At 35.5% G+C, this 23,802-nt stretch overlaps 1 protein-coding gene across 11 annotated transcripts in view; it reads right to left on the bottom strand.

The window, feature by feature from the left end:
- The window catches only part of ERC2 (ELKS/RAB6-interacting/CAST family member 2), a 413,636-nt gene that overhangs the window by 251,618 nt on the left and 138,216 nt on the right, over nucleotides 1-23,802 (bottom strand). For 3 of the 11 annotated variants that reach the window (XR_004419293.2, XR_004419296.2, XM_033071602.2), the window contains 7 exons: nucleotides 21,415-21,552; nucleotides 16,641-16,781; nucleotides 15,951-16,091; nucleotides 12,495-12,530; nucleotides 7,459-7,488; nucleotides 6,404-6,597; nucleotides 1,512-1,523 (listed from right to left, as the gene is read on the bottom strand). Coding sequence is in view for 1 of the 11 variants with exons in the window: in XM_033071602.2 (XP_032927493.1) it covers nucleotides 1,512-1,523; nucleotides 6,404-6,597; nucleotides 7,459-7,488; nucleotides 12,495-12,530; nucleotides 15,951-16,091; nucleotides 16,641-16,781; nucleotides 21,415-21,552 (692 nt within the window). In the remaining 10 variants the exon portion in view is untranslated. Of the gene's footprint in view, nucleotides 1-1,511; nucleotides 1,524-6,403; nucleotides 6,607-7,458; nucleotides 7,489-12,494; nucleotides 12,531-15,950; nucleotides 16,092-16,640; nucleotides 16,782-21,414; nucleotides 21,553-23,802 lie in introns of all 11 variants that reach the window. The other 8 variants (XR_004419297.2, XR_004419298.2, XR_004419299.2 and 5 more) reach the window with 5 other exon arrangements.

Here is a 23,802-nt window from a genome sequence, read left to right as displayed (position 1 = left end):
ACAAGGTCAGTCGGTTTTTTAGGTCAATAAAACATAACAGAAATTGCACCTTCAACTGCTGAACAAATGTTTCTGCATACCAATCATCGAATTCCAGTGAAATCAACCATAATGACAAGCACATAGCATAATACCTCTCTTTGGGCTCTCTTGAGCTAGAGAGATTTTCAATCAATGTTGAGTATTCTGTGATAGAAATGCAAAGTGGTCACATTCAGACAATAATTTCATCATGGACAACTCCATAATAAATGCATTTAATTACTTCTAGAAGAAAGATTCTGAAAATAAATTGTTGAAGTATTTTCACAGTCTGGGTGTTATAACTATCCCTTCAAGCACATAATGTGCTTGAAGTAGATAGTAAATTTAGAGTTCATCCAATTCTTTACTGCAATCAATAAGCCTCAAATTTCAGAAACAAAACTTTTCAGCTGGAAAGTAACTTGTGATTGTGACATGCAGTAAAGTACTTTGGGGGGAAAAAAGTCTTGTCAATCTTACTGCAATGAGCCATCTTCAGCTCTGCAGTTTGAAGACATCCCTGTCAGAGACTTCTCTGACATGTCTGAACTGGGAAATGTGAATCGTGCTTAGTTTTGAGGTTGAGGCAAAAAACTCTCTCAAGAAAAAACATCAAAAATGTGTTTTAAAACTTTGTTAACTTACAATTTTCTGCCACCCGTAAGCCCGAGAAAGAAAATTAACATTAAGGTCTATTAAGAGAAAAATGTCAGCCAGATCAATTTTTACTTCCAGCAAGCACCAAAAGACATGTAATACTTGAAAAGTTTACTCAGAAACAGTGTGCAAAGACAAATGCCAGCTAAACTAATCTACAACCTGTAAGAATTTAAAACACAAACCTGCTAGATGAGGTTACATACAAACACAGCAAAAAACCACAGAGACAACTCCTTCACAGGTATGTGCTGGTCCAGAATCTGGCCAGCAAAAACAGCTAAATGTTTCCAAATCACTGCAACTGCTCATATTCTGGTTGTAAGCACTAAAAGAGGCAATGGCAAAGTGTTAAGAATTTGGATTGGACTCGATGATCTCAAAGGTCTCTTCCAACCTTGTGATTCTGTGATTCTGTGAATAAGTCTCTGATCTCAGGTATAAGTCTCTCTGTATACAATTGTCACTGTTCATTACCTGCTGGGTTGGGTTATCTACAAAAAATTATTCCCCATGTTGAACTCCCTAAACAAAGATAACATAAGCAAAACTGAAAGAAGAAAAAAATCATCACAGAAAACAACATACAGATTGAATATGTTGTTAATAAACATTTTTTCTTATAGTTCAAGAAAAAGATTCATTTACTGGAAAGTTTCTGGTCTAGAAATGAAATGACCAAAAACTTCACAATAGGGACAAGCAGAATAAAAACAACAAAATGCAAACAGAAGTTAATAATGTGGAATCAAAACAACCAAATAAATGAAGCATCAATGAAAACCTTCATTGTGGAAGGAGCATTAAGTAGGAGAGCAGAAAATACTGACCTGGAAGTCAAGCTGGTTGGAGTAGGGATGAAAGCAGCAGTTTGGAGAAAAACAGATAGGGAGGAAGACAGCAAAAGAGAATAAAGGGAGGAACACATTAGTTCTTTAAAAATATAACAAGCAGATGTTATATTGGCAGATTATTAAAAAAAAAAAAAAAAGAAAAAAAAAGAAAATAATAAAATAAAAGGGAAGGAAAAGCAAGAACTAAAATGAAATTTCTGCAGAGAAATTTCTACATCCTTCCCGTGCACTGAAGAAAACAAACTTTAAATCAAAAGGGCATCTTGTCATTGGTGGACAGAGGAAAGACATATTTATACCCATCCAAATTCCAAATTCATATACACACCAAATAAAACAAATTAATTGGATTAACATTGGTAGCATTTGCTGCCACACAAACATCTCATCATATGCCACAAAATCTTTCATTTGAACTGTCATAGGCTGGTGACCCTCATTCATGAAGTCTTCCAATGGAATTCAAAGCAGCTAAACAATTTGGCAACTTGTTCAAAGATATTTAGAAGTTCACAAAGCATAGTAGCTAATAATCAAAGATGAAGATTTGACACCCCATCCAGGAAATTCAGCCCCTTCCAATGCTAACAACAAATTTTTAATTCAATTTGAAGAAGAGAATTAATACTTCAGCACTGAAAATACTCCGATTTTTTAAAACTTTATTTGTTAAAAAAATACCTAACACATCCTTTTCAAATAAGTAAGGCGAAAACAACCTCTACCCAGCTAGATTAGTCCCTAAATCTGTCCCTGACACACAGCATTTGGTGCACTTAGGAACAGGAGCATATCTAACAGCCATAAAAATACTTTTGAAAAATGCAATTATTCCACACATGCTGATATTTTGTCTCTTGTGCAATGACTTGTCACTGCTATGTGGACTTACCTTCATGAGAATTCAGATCCAGAGCAATTCAGAATGGATTAATTGTAGTCTGAATACCCCAAGATCTTGTATAGACATCTATAGTGTTATATACCCACTGCATATGAGAAGTAGATAACAAAAAAACCCTTCTTGTTTAAGAATAAACAGGTTTGTCTCATGGCTAGAATAATATTTTTAATGGACTTTCATATTGCTGCAGTCTTTGCTGAGAAGTTACACTTAGCCAAGCAAATGACTGAGTATCTCACATACAACTGGAAAAAAGTAGATCCAAGATTTTGCAATCTTCACCATGTTGTCACCATTTTCCATCTCTTTTCAGTCTAAATTTACCAATGGATAATTATATTGTATTATGTGCCAGTGCTCTTTTACTGAAATCACTTTTCTTTCCCTGCAGTGCTCACCCCTTCACATATTTATACAGAACAAGCATCCCTACAGAAATAAACCACTGGTGCTGTGTCACGAGCACTTCATTCTTTCTCAGCAGCCCTCTCTGCACCTGTTTCAGTTTTAATTCAACTTCCTGGCATATGACTGATGAGAAGTACACAGCAGTGTTCCACACAGAACCTTGCCAGCACCTGGTGACATTAACACCTCCCCATCCTTACTGCAGATATTTATTCTGACATATCAGGATTCACTCCTCATTATTTACATATCTGTTTCATTATTTAGATGACTCATAATGACACAGTCATAAGCAAATTCACCAAATCTTTCTTTTCCTGAACTGCATCAAGGATTATCCTTAGTTTATATCAGGTAGCCTTACTGGTCCTAACTTCACAAACATGCATTTTATGCCATTGTATTCCACTTCATTTTGTGATTCAAACTCTATCACATTTCATAAATATACTTTTCATTCTAACACCATTAATAAAAGCTTTAAACAATATACTCCCTCAATCCTGACAGTTCTGTTCCAGCTGCAGTTCCCTCTCCTTGGTGAGGTTCTTTGCACTAAAGCTTGAGCTGGTCTCTATCTTATCCAATTTCATTTACATTATTAAAAAGACCCACAAAAATAAAAACCAAAAAATGCTGAACCACATTTCCTTCATCAAGAAAACCAAAGAAAAACAGCAGGCTAAGTTTAAAAAGCACATTATACATTAAATGTAATAGTTTGCATTTAATTTTAAACTTTTTAAAACTATAAGCAGATAAATTGTGAAAATTGTAATAAAAGTTATCAAATAGCTTTAATATAGAAGAAGGAGTAGTTTCTCCTGTGTAGTAATAAGAAACTATAAAATACAAAGTTAATATAGAGTAATTTAAGAAACAGACCAACATGATTTTATATGAGCAATAATATTAATCTGAAGTGATGACACTCAGGAGTGTGATCATTTCTGAGCCAAGAAAATCACATTAAAACCAAAAGAATTACCATTCATATGAAATCTTCTTTATAATTATTAATAATGTTCATCTGCCAAGTAGCACACACTTATAAATTTAACTGTCCATATCTTAAAGCAGATATTTCTATCCCTGAGTATTTGACACTTCGTGGGTCAGCACTTTCTGACTAGTAGAATATTAGTATTTGTCATCTTGTTTTAATTTTTGTTTGAATTTGTAAATGATAGCTTTATTACAACCATTTTACTTTTCAAACTTATTTATACAGCACACCTAGTTATGTTGAAGGCTTTATATATAAATATAATAAATATTGTGAGGATACCATGGTTTGCAATAGTCTAAGTTATCAATTCCTCAGAAATTTATGTTGTTGCAATTATCTTGCAATGTCAAGATGTTGGCATAGCAATGAACATGGAGCCCAGCAAGCTGTGAATTAATAAATGCATTTTAACATCACTTTCATTTTCCTACAGGACCCCAGAGATGCCCTTGCATCTGAAGTTTGAGGAAATGTCAAATATATGCTAAAGGTCCACAGTAAACTTTACTATCCACACATTCTAAAGTTTACTCCATCACATTCTAAGTACAGTACATCCTCTTCAGAAGTCTCTGCTCACTCAGCAGCACCACATTATTTTCTGAAAAGTTATTTCAGGGTCACCACCCTCATCAACAATAACAGACTAGAAATTGGTGTTTCAAAACTCCACTGCTAAGAGTATAACAAAATTGAAAAGAGAATTAATACAAAAATTCTCTCCATTGCATCACCCATTACAGGATTCTCAGACAGTAAGAACAGATTGTGTGCTGACAATGCTCTACCAGTATCTCTGGACCCCTTAGCTCCTTATATCTTTGTAATTGTCAATAATTCTCAATTCAAATGAATTTACTGCTCTCCATCAATTCTTTATCTCGTTTTACATAAACTATTTAAATCAAATTAACATTCCCAGAAATCTGAGATCATAAGCTTCAGTACTTCATCATGAACATCTTTTAATTTTGTCATTTTAATATTCCAACATTCAACACATTCATAATTGCTATCTAATAAAGGTCTTAAGATTATCCTCCTGAACACGAGATTGCTGTGCCTACTGTTGAGCCTGGTGTCACACAATAATTCAGTTTTACAGTGCAAGGAGGGGATCAGTTGCTGTTTACACCTGGCGGTCACACCTGGAGTTGCTGCATTACAAGTCTGGGTCTGTAATTGCCCCTGCACCACTGCATGGAAAAGGCAGCACTGTCTCATCCACACCAAAGCTCTGTGGTGCCTTTTCCAATAAGCTGCTTTAGGATTTTGGAGACTGTAGGCAGAGTTCACAGACATGATGCACAAAGTGACCACTCTTGATTACTCACTTGCTCTGGGACTTCCTTTACACATCAAAATAGGTGCAAACACTTGAGTATTCTAAACTCTGATGTGGTGAGAGAGACAACTGAAGTTGTCCTCATGTAAATAATGAGTTCTATTTTAAATACAAATCTTCTCCCACTTTGAATTTGAGGTCTTTATTTTCATGACACTTAACCATTACCAAACTACACCACACATCTGCAAAGAGTAACAAGTTTTGGCAGCAGGTAGCTGTGAAAGTTGAGAAGTCATCCTCAATAAAAGTTGCGCTACACATCTTTCTTTCCATGCTGGCTGTTTTCTGCCTCCCAAAGTAACCAACATTTCTGACATGTTCCTCTCTTCCATGGTAATGTTCCCTAATGGGTGCTTTGTCTTGACTGGAACTATAGCAGTGATCACAAAAATGAAATCACTTAAACTTTTTTTCTGGAACCATGAAAGTGTTTTCTTCTGATGAATAAGATCAACAAATCTGTGATCAGAATTGATCACAATCAAACAATTATATAAATTATTTGAAAACACAGAATTCCTTCTTTCATTCAAGCAAGAGTGTCTAATTAAAGGAAGAGAACAAAGAAAGCAGATCAATCAAATAAATAGCAGAAAACCATATGGGAGAAGGTTTCAAGATCTATTTAATTACAAAGGGCATGAGACAAATCCCAAAAGCTTCCTCTCTCCATTATGGAAAGCCTCTACAACCTTCCCAGAAACAAGACAGTCACTGCCTGGTCAACATCAGAAAATATTCTTTTGAAGCAAACAAAGACTACAAGAACACTGAGAAATAGTTACAACTGTTATTAAATAGTCATGAGAAGGGTTAGAAATACTTACCAGTACTTTTCAGGACCTCTGAGAACGACTGATGATGTTCACACTTGAAGAAACATTTTGGGGCAGGTTTGATTCATTAAAAGACAGGTCCCCAACAGAGTTTTCTGGGGGGGCTGTTGTGCCTGTGAATTGCACATGACTTTTCCTATATATGCTTGTTTTATGAAGAGTATTAAAAAACTGAAACCTTAAATTTTTCAAAAGTCAGCTGACAGGAGATGCAGTTCTCAACGAGCCCTTTTTTGTTCTTTTACAAAGCATAACAAATATTCTCTTAAAAAACATACTTTGGTTTTAATTTCTCTGCTTCTGAAATGAAGCTGAAGTAAGCAAAAATGCTGCTCAATGTAAGAGAAATAATACAAAAATTACCTTTCTAACTCAGCAATTTTCTTATCTTTGTCATTCTTCTCATTCTCTACTTCCTTGAGTATTTCTAGAAGTCTGTCAACCTCAGCCTGGGCTTTGCCACATTCTTCTCTATAGTACGATGCCTCTTTATCAAGTTGTTTCATTCTGTCTGCAAATTCTGGATTCATCCGTGCCTCCTCTTCAGCTTCATGAGCCTTCAGAATCAATATTTCAAAAAAAGATAAGGATGACAATAACTTAAATAACTTTAAGAGCTTTACTTCCGCAGTCTCGGAGTTCAAGTTCTCATTAAAAAGGATTCTGGGTATTCCTGTCTGATGATGCTTTTCTACAGATGCATTATAAAACAAAATGAAAATATCTATGTAGTAAAATTCTCCTGAAAGGAGAGGGGATTTTCAAGGGATTTTTACATAGCAAAGTGACCCCATTTTAAAGGTCTTTTTCAAATTTAAAAAAAAAAAAAACTCACCTTGTAATTAATTAAACTGACATTAAGCTCAGTGTGTTTTGAATATATGGGCAATTTCTTAAAAAATCATGTCCTCTTTCCCTATATATAAACACACACACTTTGTCCATGTGTAAATGTACAAACCCAGATACATAAATACATATTATATGTATCTGTATCACCAGATGTCTCAAATGTGGCTTGATACAAATAATTTAATGGAAAGAAATTGTTTTTGATGCAGAGGTGATTTTAAAAGATAAACCAATAAACTAAGGAGCTGCTTTCAGCAGACATCTTACCCAATAATCCTTTTTATCTTATCATTAATACTTAACCTGAAACATCAGAGGAACAAGCCCATTGGTGAAAACAGCACAAACCTGGCAAACACATGCATGGATGGGTGGCAGTTTCACAGACAAGAGAGAAGGCAATGGAAACAACAAGAGTGCAGAGCCCAGTCCAACTCCCATCAAAGCTAATGGCAAAAACCCAATTAACTTCAATGGGAGCACGACCTGGCACCAGTGCTTTAAACTGCTGGCTGGAATAATCACAGACAGATGGAAACAACGATGCACTGCAATGCTTAGCCTACCCCTTGCTTCCCATTATTCCTAATTGGCATCTTGAAAGAGCAGGCAAGGAAAAAACAAGTAGTTTAAGGCAGTGCACATTAAACATAGAAAATTCAGATAACATACAGGATTTTTACAGAAATTCATGGTATTTAGAACTGAAGGTCCTCCAACTATCTTAGTATGCAGAGAAGATGTGGACTTACTTATCCTTCTTAATTTCAGGGAATGGGCAATGCAAGCAAGCAATGAAAGAAATGCAGATCAAAATGAGGCATGCATGTTTGGGAAAGAATTAATATAAACTACAGATACTAGAAGGTCCATATTCTTTGCAATGGTTACAATTTTCTGTATAAAAAAAGAACAAGTCTGAGTTTACTATAAATACAACAAAAAAATTGAAATTAGTAGGGAAGAAACTTAGGTGGTTTGCATGTAACATATCATTTAAGCATGAGGATAATAAGAAAAAGATAGCAGATTTGAAGTGCTATTTATCCTACTCGTAGGTCTTTATTCAGAAGAAATATTTCATCACCAAAAGAAGCCAAGGGAATGACATGGGGAGCCTAATAAACCTACTGACCTTGTTCTTCAAAATCTGTTTTGTTACATGTTGCAGTCCTGAATTCAATGCAGATACAGGACTTTTTAAACCCAGAACTTGTTTCAAGGTAACGTTCAAGGAGTATCTTGATTTTACGGTTTGACTGAGATGCCAGCAACAGATTCCTTTTAAGGCTCATAATCTTCCTTAATAATAAACTTAGATTTTTTTACACCAGTTGTTAATAGTATCAAGAAACTTACTTTCCACTGGCTTTGCAATTTTTGAAGTCAATATAATACTCAGACTCAAGGCCAATTATCTGAGAAAATGCTGTGATTGTCTACCAGCACTATTACAATATTACACATTTTTTGTCATTAAGTAATTTTGGAAGGAATAAATTAATTCCATAGGCAAATTCACTCTGGAAAAAGAAATACAACCGAGTTCCCACATTCAAGATTCTAAGAAACTAAGGCAAAAAGCATAATGTTCCCTATTCTTCAGATTTCTCCTCCTCCCCCAAGGGTAAATTCAGATTTCACAGTTCCTCTCTGAAGGCTCTTGCTGTTTCATGTAACTCCCTGTCACCTTTCTGTCCCTTCCCTTCACTTTGGTACACAATTAATTGCATACCAGCCTTGCTTCCATCATTTCATAGAGAGGAAAAATACCCACCTTCCTTCCTCTAACCAGTCTTCACTTTAGCATAAAGTCTCAGCTTCAGCCCAAACTTTTTTCCCCATGTAGCTCTACCCTTCTCTTATCCCAGGGCAAGAAGCAATGCAGATGAGAGACAGAAGCCTGTCTGTTTTAATGTTTCATTGCCACATTGCACCTTCTACAAGCAAAATGCATAACAGAACATGACAGCATCACCAATGCAGAGGTGCCAAATGTTCTGCTATCGTGGAGTATTCCTGTCACACAGCAGCTCAGAAATGTACTGAAAAAATTATCTACTGCACAGCTGATAAGCAAATCATCACCTGAATTAATAGATATATTCCTCAGTTTAGCCCTTTACATCTTTGCTTAACAGCATGCTAAGGAAATCAGAATTAAGTTGCAAAAGTATTTTCAGTTTTCTCACAAAGTACTCACATTGGTACCCATATCTGTGGGATATGTTTGGAAAATTCTGCAGCACAAACTGTGTCACTGTAATTCCCCAACATAAAGTGAAACTTCTAAGGTATGATTAAATGTGATTAAGCATCCAACCAATGTCACATATAAATCATTGTAAGCATTCAGTTACTACAAGGTTACTCTTATTTTAAAAATAAAATTAAAAAAAAAAAAAAAAGAAAATCAACCACCCACCAGTATTGCAAACCACCAATTTAGCCAATTGCCTCTACTTTTCAAAACACTTTGAGAATATTTTTTGGACTATTGGCAGGAACCAGATTTCTACAAGGGTATTACCCAAATGAAGATGTAAGGGATATTTAGTTAAAAAGGCAGAGCAAGAAAAAAAAAAAAATTTTACAAAGACCTTTCTGCAGGTGGTACTTTAACCTGGAATTCCCTTTAAGGGAATCCTCACACTGTAAACAAAGCTGCTGATACTAGAAAAGAGCAAAACACAATCCAGAACAAAGGCATAGAATTACTTATATGGCCCCATTTTATTTTATGGCTTTGAAAGATGTGTTTGGATCTGAACTAGACACCTTTTTGAATTTGTTGTGTACAGATCAGAGGTGATTTGTTGACAGATGGAACTTGACTTTTGAGGTCAAACAGTAGGCCCAAAGGAGTTAAAGGCAGCTCAGTTGCTATTGCTCCTGCTCCTGGCAGGACAGGGCAGATTTCTTTGGTTGTTTTTAGGCACAGACTGAACTGCTGGATCAGTTCTGGACAGAAGCTGCATGGTGATCACCTGAATCAAAAAGTCTCTGCCTATTTCTGCTGTCTGTCCTTTTTCTGTGTAACTTCTGTCCCCTGTTTACTCCCTAGGTTCTCTGTTACCTTGGAAAACACATCTTCTGTTCCTGTGGGGCTTTTATGGGTAAGAGGGACTAGTCCATGTGTATTTTTCAGCTTTCATAAATCTCTATCTGCAAATGATAACCCTTGTGCGTGCACATAAGGTTAATTTCAAACTATCCCACTCACTTTATGATGCATTTTCTTTCTCCCAATATCATGACTGTGATGTTGCATGTTATTTTTACAACTGAGTAAAAATAGCATATCACTCTACCATTCGAATTTTTATATTAATTATATATCTGTTCTGATCTTTGCTTCACAAGCACTGCAAATGCTTTAGAAGAAAAGTAACATTTCCTTATGTAAACCACAAATTTCCTACAGAAACATCATAACAATGTGGCACAGACATGCAACATGAATTATTTAGGCTATTAAAGTCTTATGGTACAGTCATGCATAATTCTGCATAACAGAAATGGATGGATAGATAAGTATTTCATTTTTAAAGCTTCAGACACAAACATACACAGAAATCAAGTGGGTACTTAAAATTAAAAAAAAAAAAAGAAAAAGAACAGCAGAATTTACATGCAAGATATTACTTTGTAAGATCCTTCAAATTTTATTACTTTGAAGAATAAATGGGGGGAAAAAAAGATTGGTGACACATGAATTTTCTTGTCTCTTTAAAACTCAGGAGGTTTTCACTGAACTTTAGGGCCTGCTCTAAGTTATAGTGCATTCTGCAAGTACTTAAGATTTTAATCTGACATTTCTCTGATAGAAGATCTTGGAAAATTTAGTCTTTAATATTAAGAAAAAGGTTCACCTGAACTCCAGATTCACAGCATGATATTTTCATTACAGCACAAAGGCAACAATATCATTTCTTATAATCAATTTGTACAAAATCTCATTGGGTATTTCAAAAACTTCATCCTTAAAGCATGAAGAAATCTACGCCCAATTCTATTGACAACTTTTTCTCATATACGTAGGAGAAAAAAAAGGTGAGCAGGAGAGGTTTATTTTTAAAAACCATCTTGTGGGTGTGGTACAATTGTTCAATTGTTGCCTGGTGCCACAGGAAAAGGATCTTGCATCTATCGTTTAACAACTTCCAACAGGCTGTCCTTTTGAAAATTAACCACATAAAGGCAGAAAAAACAGTTAAGAAAAGGACTGACTTTGGAATACTGCACACAAACAGATCAGGAAGTAACAAATGCATTCTATGCAGCAGAATCACCAATATTGAGCTAATGACTGGCCAGCATTTATGAAAATCAAGCTAAAAGCTAACAGCAAAAAGACTCCAGTCTGAAAAGACACGCACAGAAGCAGTGCAAGTGTATGAGCAGAAACATTACTACCACAAAAGTGACCCAAGATGATACAGGAAAAAAGGGTTCATCATAGAAAGGGCCAAGCTCTTTCTCCAGCATGGAGGGCAGAGGTGATAATATCAGTTTTTATGTTATTGTGCTACAATTTATGATGAAATTCTAAACATAGGTAATCAATAACTTTAAAAGCAAATACAGCACATTTTGTGTAATGACATTGTTAGAACTACAAAACCTAACCATAATAGACTCCAAAGCTGGAATCCTGGTCCATGGACACTCGTGGCAAAGCTCCCATTGACTTCAGTGACGAAAATACCTCCTCTAATGCTAAGTGTAGTATCACATTACTTCAGCTACACACCCAGTTGGTCTATATTTACACTATCTATCCCAATTACATCGTGATTCTGACTAGGATTACTATGTAAACTATAGCTTTTAAACTGCTCTTACATCATTTTTCTGGCCTGTGATGCCCACAGCATATAAAATGTAACAGTCTCAGTCAAAAAGATAGAAACTCCTCTCTGCAGAGAAAATGCTTGTTGCTGCTCTTCGTCAAATTGAAAAAGGAGTCAAAAGAGATTGTGCAATTAAAGCAGGAATTGGTGATAATATTAATACTATACAAGCCAAAGTAATACTGTACTTTTGAAAAAACTGCCTTTTGCATCTATAATTTTTCAGTATTTTCTTCACTTAAATACAAAGTTTCCATGTTCCTAATGTATATATGCTAAATATATACACTTCTTCATGAGTAGAACTGATCTATTTTAGTCATACAGACTTTTGAAAATACTGCCAGTCATTTCCTAGACATTATTCATCTAATTAACCCAGCCACAAGATAAACTGAATAAATTAGGAGTTACATAAGTTTGAAGGATCAAATAAAGTACTGCACAAGGAGGAATTAAAAAGCAAAGCAAAAGGAAAAAAAAAAATCTCATGCATTTTCTAATGGAGAAGTTGAGGACCTAAAGGACGTTTGTTTTCTCAGAAACAGAGTAAGTACCTATTTAATACATTTCAGATTCTTAAAATGGCCTTCAAGTCCACAAAGTTCATTTCTTTGGATATAATGGATACAGCATAGTGAGCATCAGGAGTGTTCTGCAAAGCTCCACAGAGGAAGAGCACAACACAGTAAGGGAATGGATCCTCATGCTTCCATATGTTACAGCGGGCATTTTAAAAATGAACTTACTGGATTGTACATCTGATTGAACAACTGCTCAGCTTGCTACATTGCAAAGTTGGTAGGGAGTGAAGCACAGACAGGAAAAGAAGGAAAGATCCAGGAAAACAGCATTAGCTTAACAAAACCAGTGCATTTGCACAGAACTCGTCATTTAAAAAAAAAAAAAGGTAAAAAAAAAAAGTAGAAATTTAAGATTCTAAACATTCCTTGGTGAAAGTGAGAGGCACTGGGGAAACATAAATGTTGACTTTGGCTCCTAAAAAAGAATAGCTGGAGTAAGAAATTTAAGGTTTGTGTTACTTTCCCTTTCTCAAGTTAAATAACCCATGAAATAAAGAGAGGTGTCCACTTTTGATGATACATTAAGTGCTGGTCTCAAGCAATGAATCACGAGAAGTGCTTTTGGCTGAGGCTGCAATTTATCATCAAAGCTTCAAAGACAGTAATAATAAAAGATTAATTAAATAGTATCATTAAATTTATTACTTTCATTTTGTTTAATACAATACTGAATTTTCTATGCAGAATGACTTTCAAACAGTACAGCTTGGCAAATAGTACTTTAGCAACTGCAAATATGTCAGTAAGCAAGTAAATCTAAGATAATGAAAAACAACAAAAGGAGGAAATTCTAGAGTGGATAATAAAGATTATGTATACACACATATATATATAAAACACTTTGCTACCTATTAGGTAATTCCTGCTGTTCTTTCATAAGTAGCAATACAAAGTAAGTCAACAAAAATCTGTGGAATTTTGGGAAAAAAGCATTGACCATTCTCTGGTATTTAGAATTTTTTCTTTTAAAATTTTTTATGAATTTCAATCCTTAACATTTGTCACAAAATGTTCAACAAAGCATGTCTCTTATTTGAAACATTACTTTTTATACCAAAATTTAGCAGTCACACAAATAATCGCTTTGTACAAATATCCTTTTCATTATTTCTGAAATGTGCCTAGTGTGTAAAATCATGGGTTTAGAATCAGCATATTTTTTCATGCCAAACTGCAAAAAATCCAGTTATGTGGTACTGAAAAATATTTTGATCTAATCAGATCCAATAAAATCCATCTTTATTATCAATACATGAATCTGATTGTCTCCAAAAAAACCAGAAAGCTGAGAAAGCTGTGGAGAAGAAACTCTAGAAGTTGTTTTGGTGGTTTTTATTTACAGTTTTGGTTTGTTCTTGCCCCTTGTGCACATTTTCCTTCAGACATAGCACTTAGCACCATTAGTGCTCATGCAAAACAAACTCCCAGCAAGTGTGCACAGAGTGCTATCTTTATGTTTTTTACTTTAATTTGTTAAAACTTATAAATCAACATTGAGCAATAATCATTGTACAGCAGCATAACGAAGCACCTCCTCTATGATATTTTTAGAGAGGAGTACTGTGTAAGCTACTTGGAATTTTTTCAAGGAGACAAGCCCTTGGAGTGTGTTTTGAAGGAGAGATGTAAACTGTGTGTGCCAGACCCCTCTGCTGCTGCAGGGTTGATGCTCACACGTGAGCACACTCATGGGACACGTGGGTTCATTTATGACCCTGCTGCTGTCCCCTCCTCCTCTGACCCAGACATGTGCAGGACTGACCCAGGGTTCTGTTTCACTCACTTTCCTGAGCAGTGAGAACACGGGGCAGGAATTTTTCTGGGGACCAATTACTTTTAACGCAGGGTATTTACAGGTTTGAACATAAAGTATTTCATTAAAGAAAATGTGAATTGAAAATGACTGTTTGGAGTATACTGTCATTAACAGTCACTGTTTCTGTTCAATTAAGCATGCCCAGAAAGAAGGTTGTAACTACATTTTATTGTGGAAATACCTGGTCTCCTAAAAATGGTGGGTGAATTTCCATTGGGGCTTTATGCTGTATTTATGATATAATAAAACTATTATGTTTTCAACTTTCATTCAATAACTGTTTGTATTTATACACAAGAAACATGCTCCCTTTTTATACAAAAGACATCCCAGACACTCTGTGACTTTTGTAAGTGCTTGTTTTTCCATGACTGTATGATGTGTTTATATGTACAATCATAAACGATTGACTTAGGATTTCAAGTCCTTCAAGAGGATTTTCATGAGGGTTTTTTAAGTGATCTGTGCTTCCAGGGTTCTTTTTAACTATATTTTTTAAATAAAGAAAAAAAGATATTTCAAATTGTAATGTAGTATCTATTGTAGTGGAGTGCAAAGCAAGTAAACACATATTCTAACAAACTAAAGCAAACTAAATGACTTCCAGAGAAACCTTTTCTTTGGAGATTCTAATTCTGCCATCAAAAGCGTTTCTAAGGTATCAGACATTTAAATTATTTGTGTTTCCATTTGTATGTATTTATTGGAAAAAAAGCTTCCCTTCCTCTCAACGAAAGATCTAATGCAGGCACCTAATTGCACATACTCATTTTCAATTAAGAAAGAATATAAGTATAAGGTTTACACGCTGGTATCCTTTATACTTTGCAACACCTTCTTCACAGGCCAGGCTATTGAAACAATTCTTAGTCACTGAGCAGGATACTACTTAACCTGGGTAAAAAGAGTGTCAGAATATTATGCTAACAGTGATAACATTCACAGAACAAATATTATTTGCCAGAAAATGAAAAACTAAATCAATATTAAGAACAAAAAAAATAATAAAACGATTGATGTACACTTAGTCATGAATTGCAGAAGGCAAACGTAATGCCTGACCCCATCAAATACATAATGAGAACAATGAGAGCAGACATTACCAAACAACACAGAGAAAGGTCAAAGAAACAATGGTATCAAAACACTTGCAAATCATTTAAGCAAAATCTAGTTTATTGCAGCAATTTAAGTAAAACCATGTAATAAAATACAGGGTTTGTATGTTTTCCTTTAAATGCTTGCTTCCACTTCTTGCTGAATAGAAATACTGAATTGCCAGCTGATATAAACTTTTGATTATTTTGCTTAATTAGCGCAAACGTGTTCACCAACAAAGTCAAAAATACATCAAAATAAAACCTAGCTAGAGTTTTCATTTGAGAAGCTGATTTTTTTGATTAGGAATGCCAGCATTTCTTGGACAAGCCTTTAATTTTTTTCTCATCCTGCAAACATTTCAATTTACTTCTAAAAGCGGTGTTAATTCACATACATATAAATTGCTGGTTTGATAATTTCTTTCTGCCCTTTTCCCTCCAATGTCCTGCTCTCAGTTCATCTATTTGTTGCAGCTTCTCAGAATTCCCTCATAGAGGTGCTCAGGACAGTTTCTGAGGCTCACTAGTGGCTTTGGTACAAACCTCTTGAGAAAAAGCAGTATTTGATGCAAGCATCAGCAAACAGCATAAGATGGGTAGATTCTAGATTTACTCCAGCAGAGTAAAAAAGCTCATCATTTCAAAATGAGGGTATGGGATGCTGATTTTTGTTTTGCTGATTGTTTGTTTTAAGATGGAACTTACCTTTTTCAACTGTGCTTCCAACTTACTACACTCTTCTTTCTTTTGTTCTATGGCTATTTCTAAAGACTTAAGTTTGGAGTCTCTTTTCAGCCCTGCTGATGCCAATGAAGATGCATGTTCTTTGAGATCGATTAAACTAGACTGGAAAACGACCAAGAGTAAAAAGTTAATTCCTAGTCACTGGGACACTAACTCATTGCCAACTTAGCAATCACTTGGATCCTGTTCCCCCTCCCCCAGAAAGAGCTGACTCAAAGATAAGCATTGATAGCAAAAGACACCATTTTGTGCATACAACTGGAACCACAGGAGCTGGCATGCAGTGAAACACAGAAACATTCATAATACAGACGAGCTCGTGTCATATTCTGCAGGTACAAACACACTGAAAACTATTTCTCTAACTGACAAACAAAAACAGGAGCAGCAGTGGAATATCTGAGCCTAGTGGAAGCTTAAGTAAAGGACAAAGTAGAGATTATTATGCACAACTATGTAAAAACTATGTAAAAACCTTCTTTTATGTACAAATAAGGACTGTGAAGAATGCTTAAGAAAGCAGCAGTTCTGAAGCTGAACACTGAATCGGCAGAATTTCAGTACCTCACACAACTCAAGAGTAATCCCAATGCACATTCTTTCATCCTAATGACATAGATAGAAGAGCAGAGGTTTTAAGAAACGACTGACCTCTTTTTCTGTCAGTTCAGCTTGTAAAGCATTAACTTTCTCCTTCAGGTCCTTATTTTCTTTTTTATAAGATTCAATTTCTTCAAGTCTTTCTCTGTCATCTCGATCCCTTTGCTCCTTCAGACGCTCTATTATTCTCTCCTAACAAGGGAAAGAATTGCAAAACGAAAAAGTTGTGAATCATTTTAAGAAAAGACAGAATTAAATTTGTTTGCATTATGTAGTACTTATTAAAAAAAATCCTCCAGAAGCAGAGGACGATTGAGTTATTAGTATTAAAGGCAATGCAAGATTTCTCTAGATTTCAAAATCATAAGATCGAGTTTTATATACTTGATAAGAATAAAACAGTACAGGAACTTCATTAAAGAGTTATACTGATATGTTTTGTTTTGTGATAGATGTGGAAAGATCTTCACTTCAATAATGTATTTCTTGTATTCATAAGTGATTGAAGTCTTGAATAAAAGTTCAAAACAAGCCATGAATAGCTTCCTCAGGCCATGACTAGTTAACTCAACTACAGTTTTGTTATTACTCTACAGTGCTTGCAATAATATGTCAAGGTTCCGGATCTAATCAGAAATTAGCCACTTGCTAACTACCAGTAACTTGTAGTTTACATGTATTATATTTTGAGATGTTTAAAAAGCAGTTGTCTTGGACACAGAAAAATTACCCTGATACAGATTAAGAAACACAGAGGAAGGTTTTTCTCTGTCTAATTAACAGTAACTCTACAGACATTTAAACTGAACACTGTTTTTGCACATTTTACTGATTTCCAGTAACTATTTCAAGTTTTGCTGAAAATCACCCGTCATTGATTGGGTGATTAATTCAAAGGGTAAAATGGAAAAAGCAGACACAGTAAGTATGGTTTTGTTAAGCTCTGATTATGTTCTACAAAATCACATTTCATCAAATACTTGAAGGATGCAAACACTTATCAGAGAGAAATACTTAGGTACAATGAAATAACCACTAGAATTGCATTTCAGTTGGAAGCAGGTCTTTAAGCAGAGTATCAGAACCACTGGAATCATTTGGGTGGTGTTAGGCAGTAGAAGCAGCATCATCATTTAGGTCGTGCTCCTGGGTCAGGGCAATCCCAGGCTCTCAGAGAACAGACAGAGCAGCCCAGAGGAGGAGGACTTGGTTGTGTACAGCAACAAAAGGCTCAACAGGACTCAGCCCTGAGCACTCAGAGCCCAGAAAACCACCTGTGTTCCTGGGCTGCATCCAAAGCAGCGTGGCCAGCAGGTCGGGGAGGTGCCTGCACTCTGCTGCCCTGCTGACACCCACCTGGGGAAGAGCTGCCCCCAGCTCCGGGGCCACAACAAGGACACATTGCTGGAGAGGTCCTGAGGAGGGCCAGGAAGGTCCAAGGGCTGTAACAACCTGGTCTAATGAAGGTGTCCCTGCTCACAGCAAGGGGGTTGGAACTAGGTCATGATCTTTAACATCCTTCCAATCCAAACTTATGGCACTAAATAACTTCAAGTTTATTCCTAATAACAAACAATATAAATTCTTAATACCTTGAATATTAATATTAAGATATTGGCCTCCATAAAGTAGAATAATTTAATAATCATAAACATTCAGATTCCACATGGTTATATTCAGAATTAGTTTAATACCAATTCCTTCTTGAAGATTTATTTACCCAAATGATTTTTTCATCTATAACAAATTAAACATAACACTATTTCATCTTTTTAATGAACAGTATATTTTTTCTCAGTCAATCACAAAAGAAGACTAATTTATCTGTCAGCTGCATAAGGCTAAATGTCAAAAACGTGTTAAAAGGCCCTAATATACCATGTTTTACTTGATTAACAGCTAACTTGCAGAAATCCCAACAATGTGTTCTTGTTTCAGTCTTGTTTGCATTGGGCAGCTTTCCTTATGCACTAATCTGGGACCTCACAGGTCTAATCTATTTGCACTTTATCACAGAAGCAGGAACTGAATTGCCCCAGCATATAGCTCCATTATCAGACATACTCCATTGCTTATCTGCTGTATGCTGCTACAGTAGGACCAACTTTATAAATATCAGCTTCATGAAAGCAACCTCTTGAGCTGCTTTGGGCCAGTCCAAGAGCTGAGATATTCTTTGAAAAGTTTCTTGTTATAACATCAAGGCAGCTGATAGCACTTTAGTACAGTCTGATTTTCAAACTCCTTTTTGTCTTTTTTAATTGCAATGTAATCCTTATGGTTGTTATAAATTTTTAGTGCTTAGGAGAGGCTCTAAAATTAGAGATAAATAGTTGAATGAATATGTCTTGTAGCTTAGCTCTAAAATGAACTCAAATGTGACTGAAGTTGATTTGTTTCTGATTCCTGACAAGAGGAAATATCACACCAGCAGTACCATCAGAAAAACACTAAGATTAAAAGAAGGAAAATTTGACATTGTTCTATGATGTCTATATTAATTTCCCATTTAGTGTTCCCAAGACACCTAATCACTAAATAGGAAAGAAATCAAGAAACAGACACTTGGAAATACCTATTTTCATAAAGACTGAGGAAACAAGTTTTCTAATTCAGAGCCAAAATCTTAATCTGTGTATTTTCAAGAAAAATGCAGGAAAACATTTGAGTTTATAGTTAACTTTATAGTTAATTAATATAATATGATCTTTTTAAATTTGTTTTTCTTATAGAAGCTAAGAAAAGCAATTCAATCAGATTGCAGTAAATTGTGGTTAGCTAAAGTGGTATGAATAAATTTTATGTCTATTTTTAAAAAGCGTCCCATGATGCTCTTGAAGACTTTTATTCATTATTTTTAAATTAAAATTCTAAAAACTACTGAATGGATGAAGAATTAATATAATGCAAAAACCAGTCTAATCTCAGAGTATAAACAAAAAACTATATAGATGACAAGAAGGTCTGATGCAATTTCTAGAAATAAAAACAAAGCATGCAAACAATGCATTTCCATGAAAATGGAAATCAGGTATTCTTAAATGAGAGCATCATCCTTTCTTAACAGCATTACACACTGAATTGATAAAAGTACTTATATTGATGCACTTGTTAACAAAAACTCATTAAGGGATCCTGTTTTGTTCCATTTGGACAAACCTCTATTCCATATTTCCACCAGTATTCTCAGTGGAAATATGTAATAATTATTTATAAAGTTTGTAGTTTTTAGAAGGCTACTGCATAAGGAAGTTCCTGGGAGCAGTTGGGATGAATTGGGAAGCTGTACACAGAAAGGAATGAGGCAATGTGTAAACATACACTGTCAAAGTATTTAGCTGCCAGAAGACAGAAGAAAGCCAGGCACAATTGTCCATTTGGAATTTCTAGGAGATGGCTACTGGCTTCTTTCAATGTGTAAGCACATCCCAGGAATCACACCTGCCTTGGAAAAATCTGCCCTTCCAAGTATGGCCTTCAAGGGACTTACAATGGAAGAGAAATTGAGAGTGATTTCCCTGTACAACAAACAATCAAAATCATAAAGAGATGTGTTTACCTTGGAAATTTCCTTCTCATTGTGTCTCATGCTCTCAGATCTGAATCCTAACTCTGCAGTGTTGATTGCCTCCTACTCCTACGCAAGTCACTGTGACAGTCACTCTGCTTCCCAAAGCACTGCTTTAAAAACCCCTCAGCTGTTTCTAGGGGCATTCTGGGAAAGTGATTAATCCAGAAAAGATAGTTTACAAGGAAAAAAACAGATTTAAAAGTACTTTCTGTCATTTTTTATTAATATTAAATTGAGGAACACTGTGTCCAGATTTGCAGTGAAAGATTACAGAAATGTGTAATTTTACTGTAAAAGTAAATACTTATCCACATGAATCAATACTAATGACAACTTTTTTCACTGTTGTTGACCAAGCAAATTCTAGGAAAACAATCAAACACACAAGAAATAAAAAATGTGACATTAACATTGTGTGTGTCAGTGCCAACACCACAGAGGCAGTTTCAAGTCATACACAGTCATAAGTAGCTTCATAGGATTACACACTGCAGCATGGCACATATTACTTTAATTAGTCACACTCACCTGTTCACATTTAAGTAGCAGATATTAAGATCTGTGAGCTGCAAAATGTGGATATTTGTACTAATTTTTTGGGCATATAAATTCACTTGCATTACCTCGTATTCAAAACCCACTGAAAGAGGAAACCTGACCTCACTGAAACTGGTAGGAATGTTGCCACTAAGTTAAACAGTCCAGATTTATCCCTTCTCCTAGGTATTTTCAAATTAAAGGCATAAAGTTTGTAAAGGAAAAAAAGGAATTCTCAAATATTTTTTTATGAAACAGTTCCCCTTAAAAATGAAGTGTAGGAAGCCAGTAGTGCTCACAGTAAGGCAAGGTAACAGCTGGTACAGCCACTTGCTCTTGGCCCCTGCTCATGGGACAAAAGAACAGGAAAACCAAGATCACAAGGACAGAAAAATGCCCAAAACTCTACATTGTTTATGTCAGGTGTCCAATGCCTTTCAGTTCTTTCAGTGAATAAGCACTCATCTCATTGACTAAGGCAGTGTGTTCCCATGTCCTGGGCCGTGAGCATCCAAAGGACATCACTCCTTCCCCTCCACATCCCGGCCAGGTCACCCCTGGCAGTCACTCCCTGCTCCTCCTGCAGAACAGGACCACTGCTCCCCTGGCAAGGCCCATAGCCTTTGGGAGAGCTGTCAGGCCAGCTCAGGAGGACATTTTCTGCACACACCTCACCCACAAGGGCAGCACACAAAGCTTTCCATGAGGAAACATTACCTTTTCTGAGAGAGCTTCCTCTAAGGTGGCTAGTGCAGTGTCTGTGTTACTGGAATCTGTCTGCAGCGACTTCACTCTGTCTTTCAGGTTCGTTAGTTGTTTGTCTTTGTCCCTAAGTTGCTCCTGTAGATTTTCAATCTGTAAATAAAAATATCACAATAACCATCAACCTTGCCATAACGTTCCAAGAGGGACTTGGGTGCTGAGTGCATACACATCACACACATGCCTCAATGTACTGCCAGGTTTGTAACTGCTATATCATCAGCAGTTTTAAACCTCAGACCCTTCCATTCTGTTTTCTTTTGCTGAAGAAATACAATTTTCTAATAAAATAAAGGAAAAACCTCAATGCAGTCAGGTATTTTATTATTTAAATATTCTCTGATATTAATCACTCTAGTTTAAGGTACTGCATTATCTCAGTAATTCAAACTATGCCTGGAATCACGCCTTTAGATTATTCTAGTTCAATAAGGACAAAGAAAGAGTGAGGCAAAGCAGTAAGTGAGCCTTAAAGTGAGGAAGAAGAAAGATTATAACCTGCCTCTCTAAAAATCTCTTCTTCCATGATGCCCTGCTGTAAAGAAAACTCAGCTGGGCAGAGATCAGGATGTTCATTCCTAAAAAGGCCAAACCCACAAGCAACCAAAAAAAAATCTCAAGGGACACCACTTCCATTCACTTTCTTCACCTCCACGAATATTTAAATTATGTCACTTTATTTTGGATATTTTAACATCTTTAAATAAATCTGGTTCCTCATCTAGAAAGTACTTGACCATATTGCTAAAGTACCAATAAGCACACTGCCATGATTTATAGTGATTAAATCAGGAAGAATTAAATCACAAGAGTTTTGCACAAAAACTTGTCCACAGAGCAATGTGGACTTTGGAAGCAAATGTGAATAAAAGCCCTCAGGTGCTGATTGTCATGGCAATCCCCTTCTGGGGCTGCAAGGCACTGTGACCTCTGGGCAGAATGCAGGGGTGATGTGTGTTATGTCAGATGTGTAAAATTTCATTAATTGTCTGGCAGAAGAATCCCTCTCCCTCCATCCTGCACTCTCAGTGTCACTCACTATTATGCACAAACTGGCACAAACCCAAGACTTGTTACTTAAGACTTCACACAAATAAATAGTAACAAGAAAATTAACTGCTCTGTTATTTTAGTATGCCACTTTAGATAATATAAGAAAATATGCCAAAATCCATGAAGTAGCATTTGTTCAAAACTGGTTTTAAATATGTCAACATTAGACAAATTATTACTGTCAACAGATATTCAAATTCTTACTTCCATCAGTGATTTTTCACTTTGGATCACGTACTCTTGCCACTGAAATGAATTCAGTTTTCCTGTTCATTATACAATGTAATCTTTTTTTTTTTTTTTCGCATAGCCAATACCTTTCCATTTAAAGTAACTCAGATTTTAACAGAAGCAGGAGCTTTTACAGTTACTTTAAGGATTTCTTCAGAAATATGAAGTTGAATTCAGTGCATGTGCAGCTCTGCAGAAGTCAACAGTTATGTCAATAAAACTTTGACCCCCATATGCAAGAACATACCACCATAATCAAATACACTTTAATTTGGGGCACACCTTGGTAAAAATTCTCCTCCTACTACATTATACAAGTGCGGGAGAAAAAATCCTGAAGTTTTGACATCATATATATCTACAATTAACAAGTCATAAAATCCACAGTACAGCTGTGTGCACTGTATAAAGTGGGTTTTAAAAATTAAATTTTAAATTTAATAAAAATTAAAATAAAAATAAAATTTGAAAGTAAATTTGGAGGAGCACAATTCAATTAGACATTCATTATAGTATGGCAAATACAAGTCTTGTACCTTTTTTTTCTTTTTCTTTTTTTATATACTTAGTTTGGTATATCAAATTACTGCTATGAGCCAAAGATTCCACTTGCTGTGTAAACTATAAAATACTAAGGAATATGTAGAAAGGTCTTTTTGGGAAGACCTGACATAGAATAGCTTACTCTTGTGAATGACCTCTTGCAATATTTTTCTTCGTGTGTATATTTTATACAGATACAGAAACATGATACATGTGTTAATGAGTTAAGAACTTTTTATTTTATGGCATGTGTATTAGTCACATCTAAAATTACATTAACTGGAATTCAGAGGACTGCACACTATGTTTCTTTCTTTACTTCATCCAAGTATTAATGATTCCAACAACTACCTCATGACACCCTGTGGAATACTTTAGCAATTGCACATTTCAGCTTCACCAAAACAAATACTCAAGTAAAAGGGAAACAAAACACGAGAGTGAATATTGATTACATGTTCTTTGAAACACAGTTAAGTTCTGGTCCTTTACTATCACCAGCTTGACTTACCAATT

The sequence above is a fragment of the Catharus ustulatus genome, chromosome 13 (genome assembly GCF_009819885.2).
Source record: "Catharus ustulatus isolate bCatUst1 chromosome 13, bCatUst1.pri.v2, whole genome shotgun sequence".
Taxonomy (NCBI): Eukaryota; Metazoa; Chordata; class Aves; order Passeriformes; family Turdidae; genus Catharus; species Catharus ustulatus.
The sequence above is the reverse complement of the archived record's forward strand: the minus strand, read 5'-3'. Positions and strand labels throughout refer to the sequence as shown.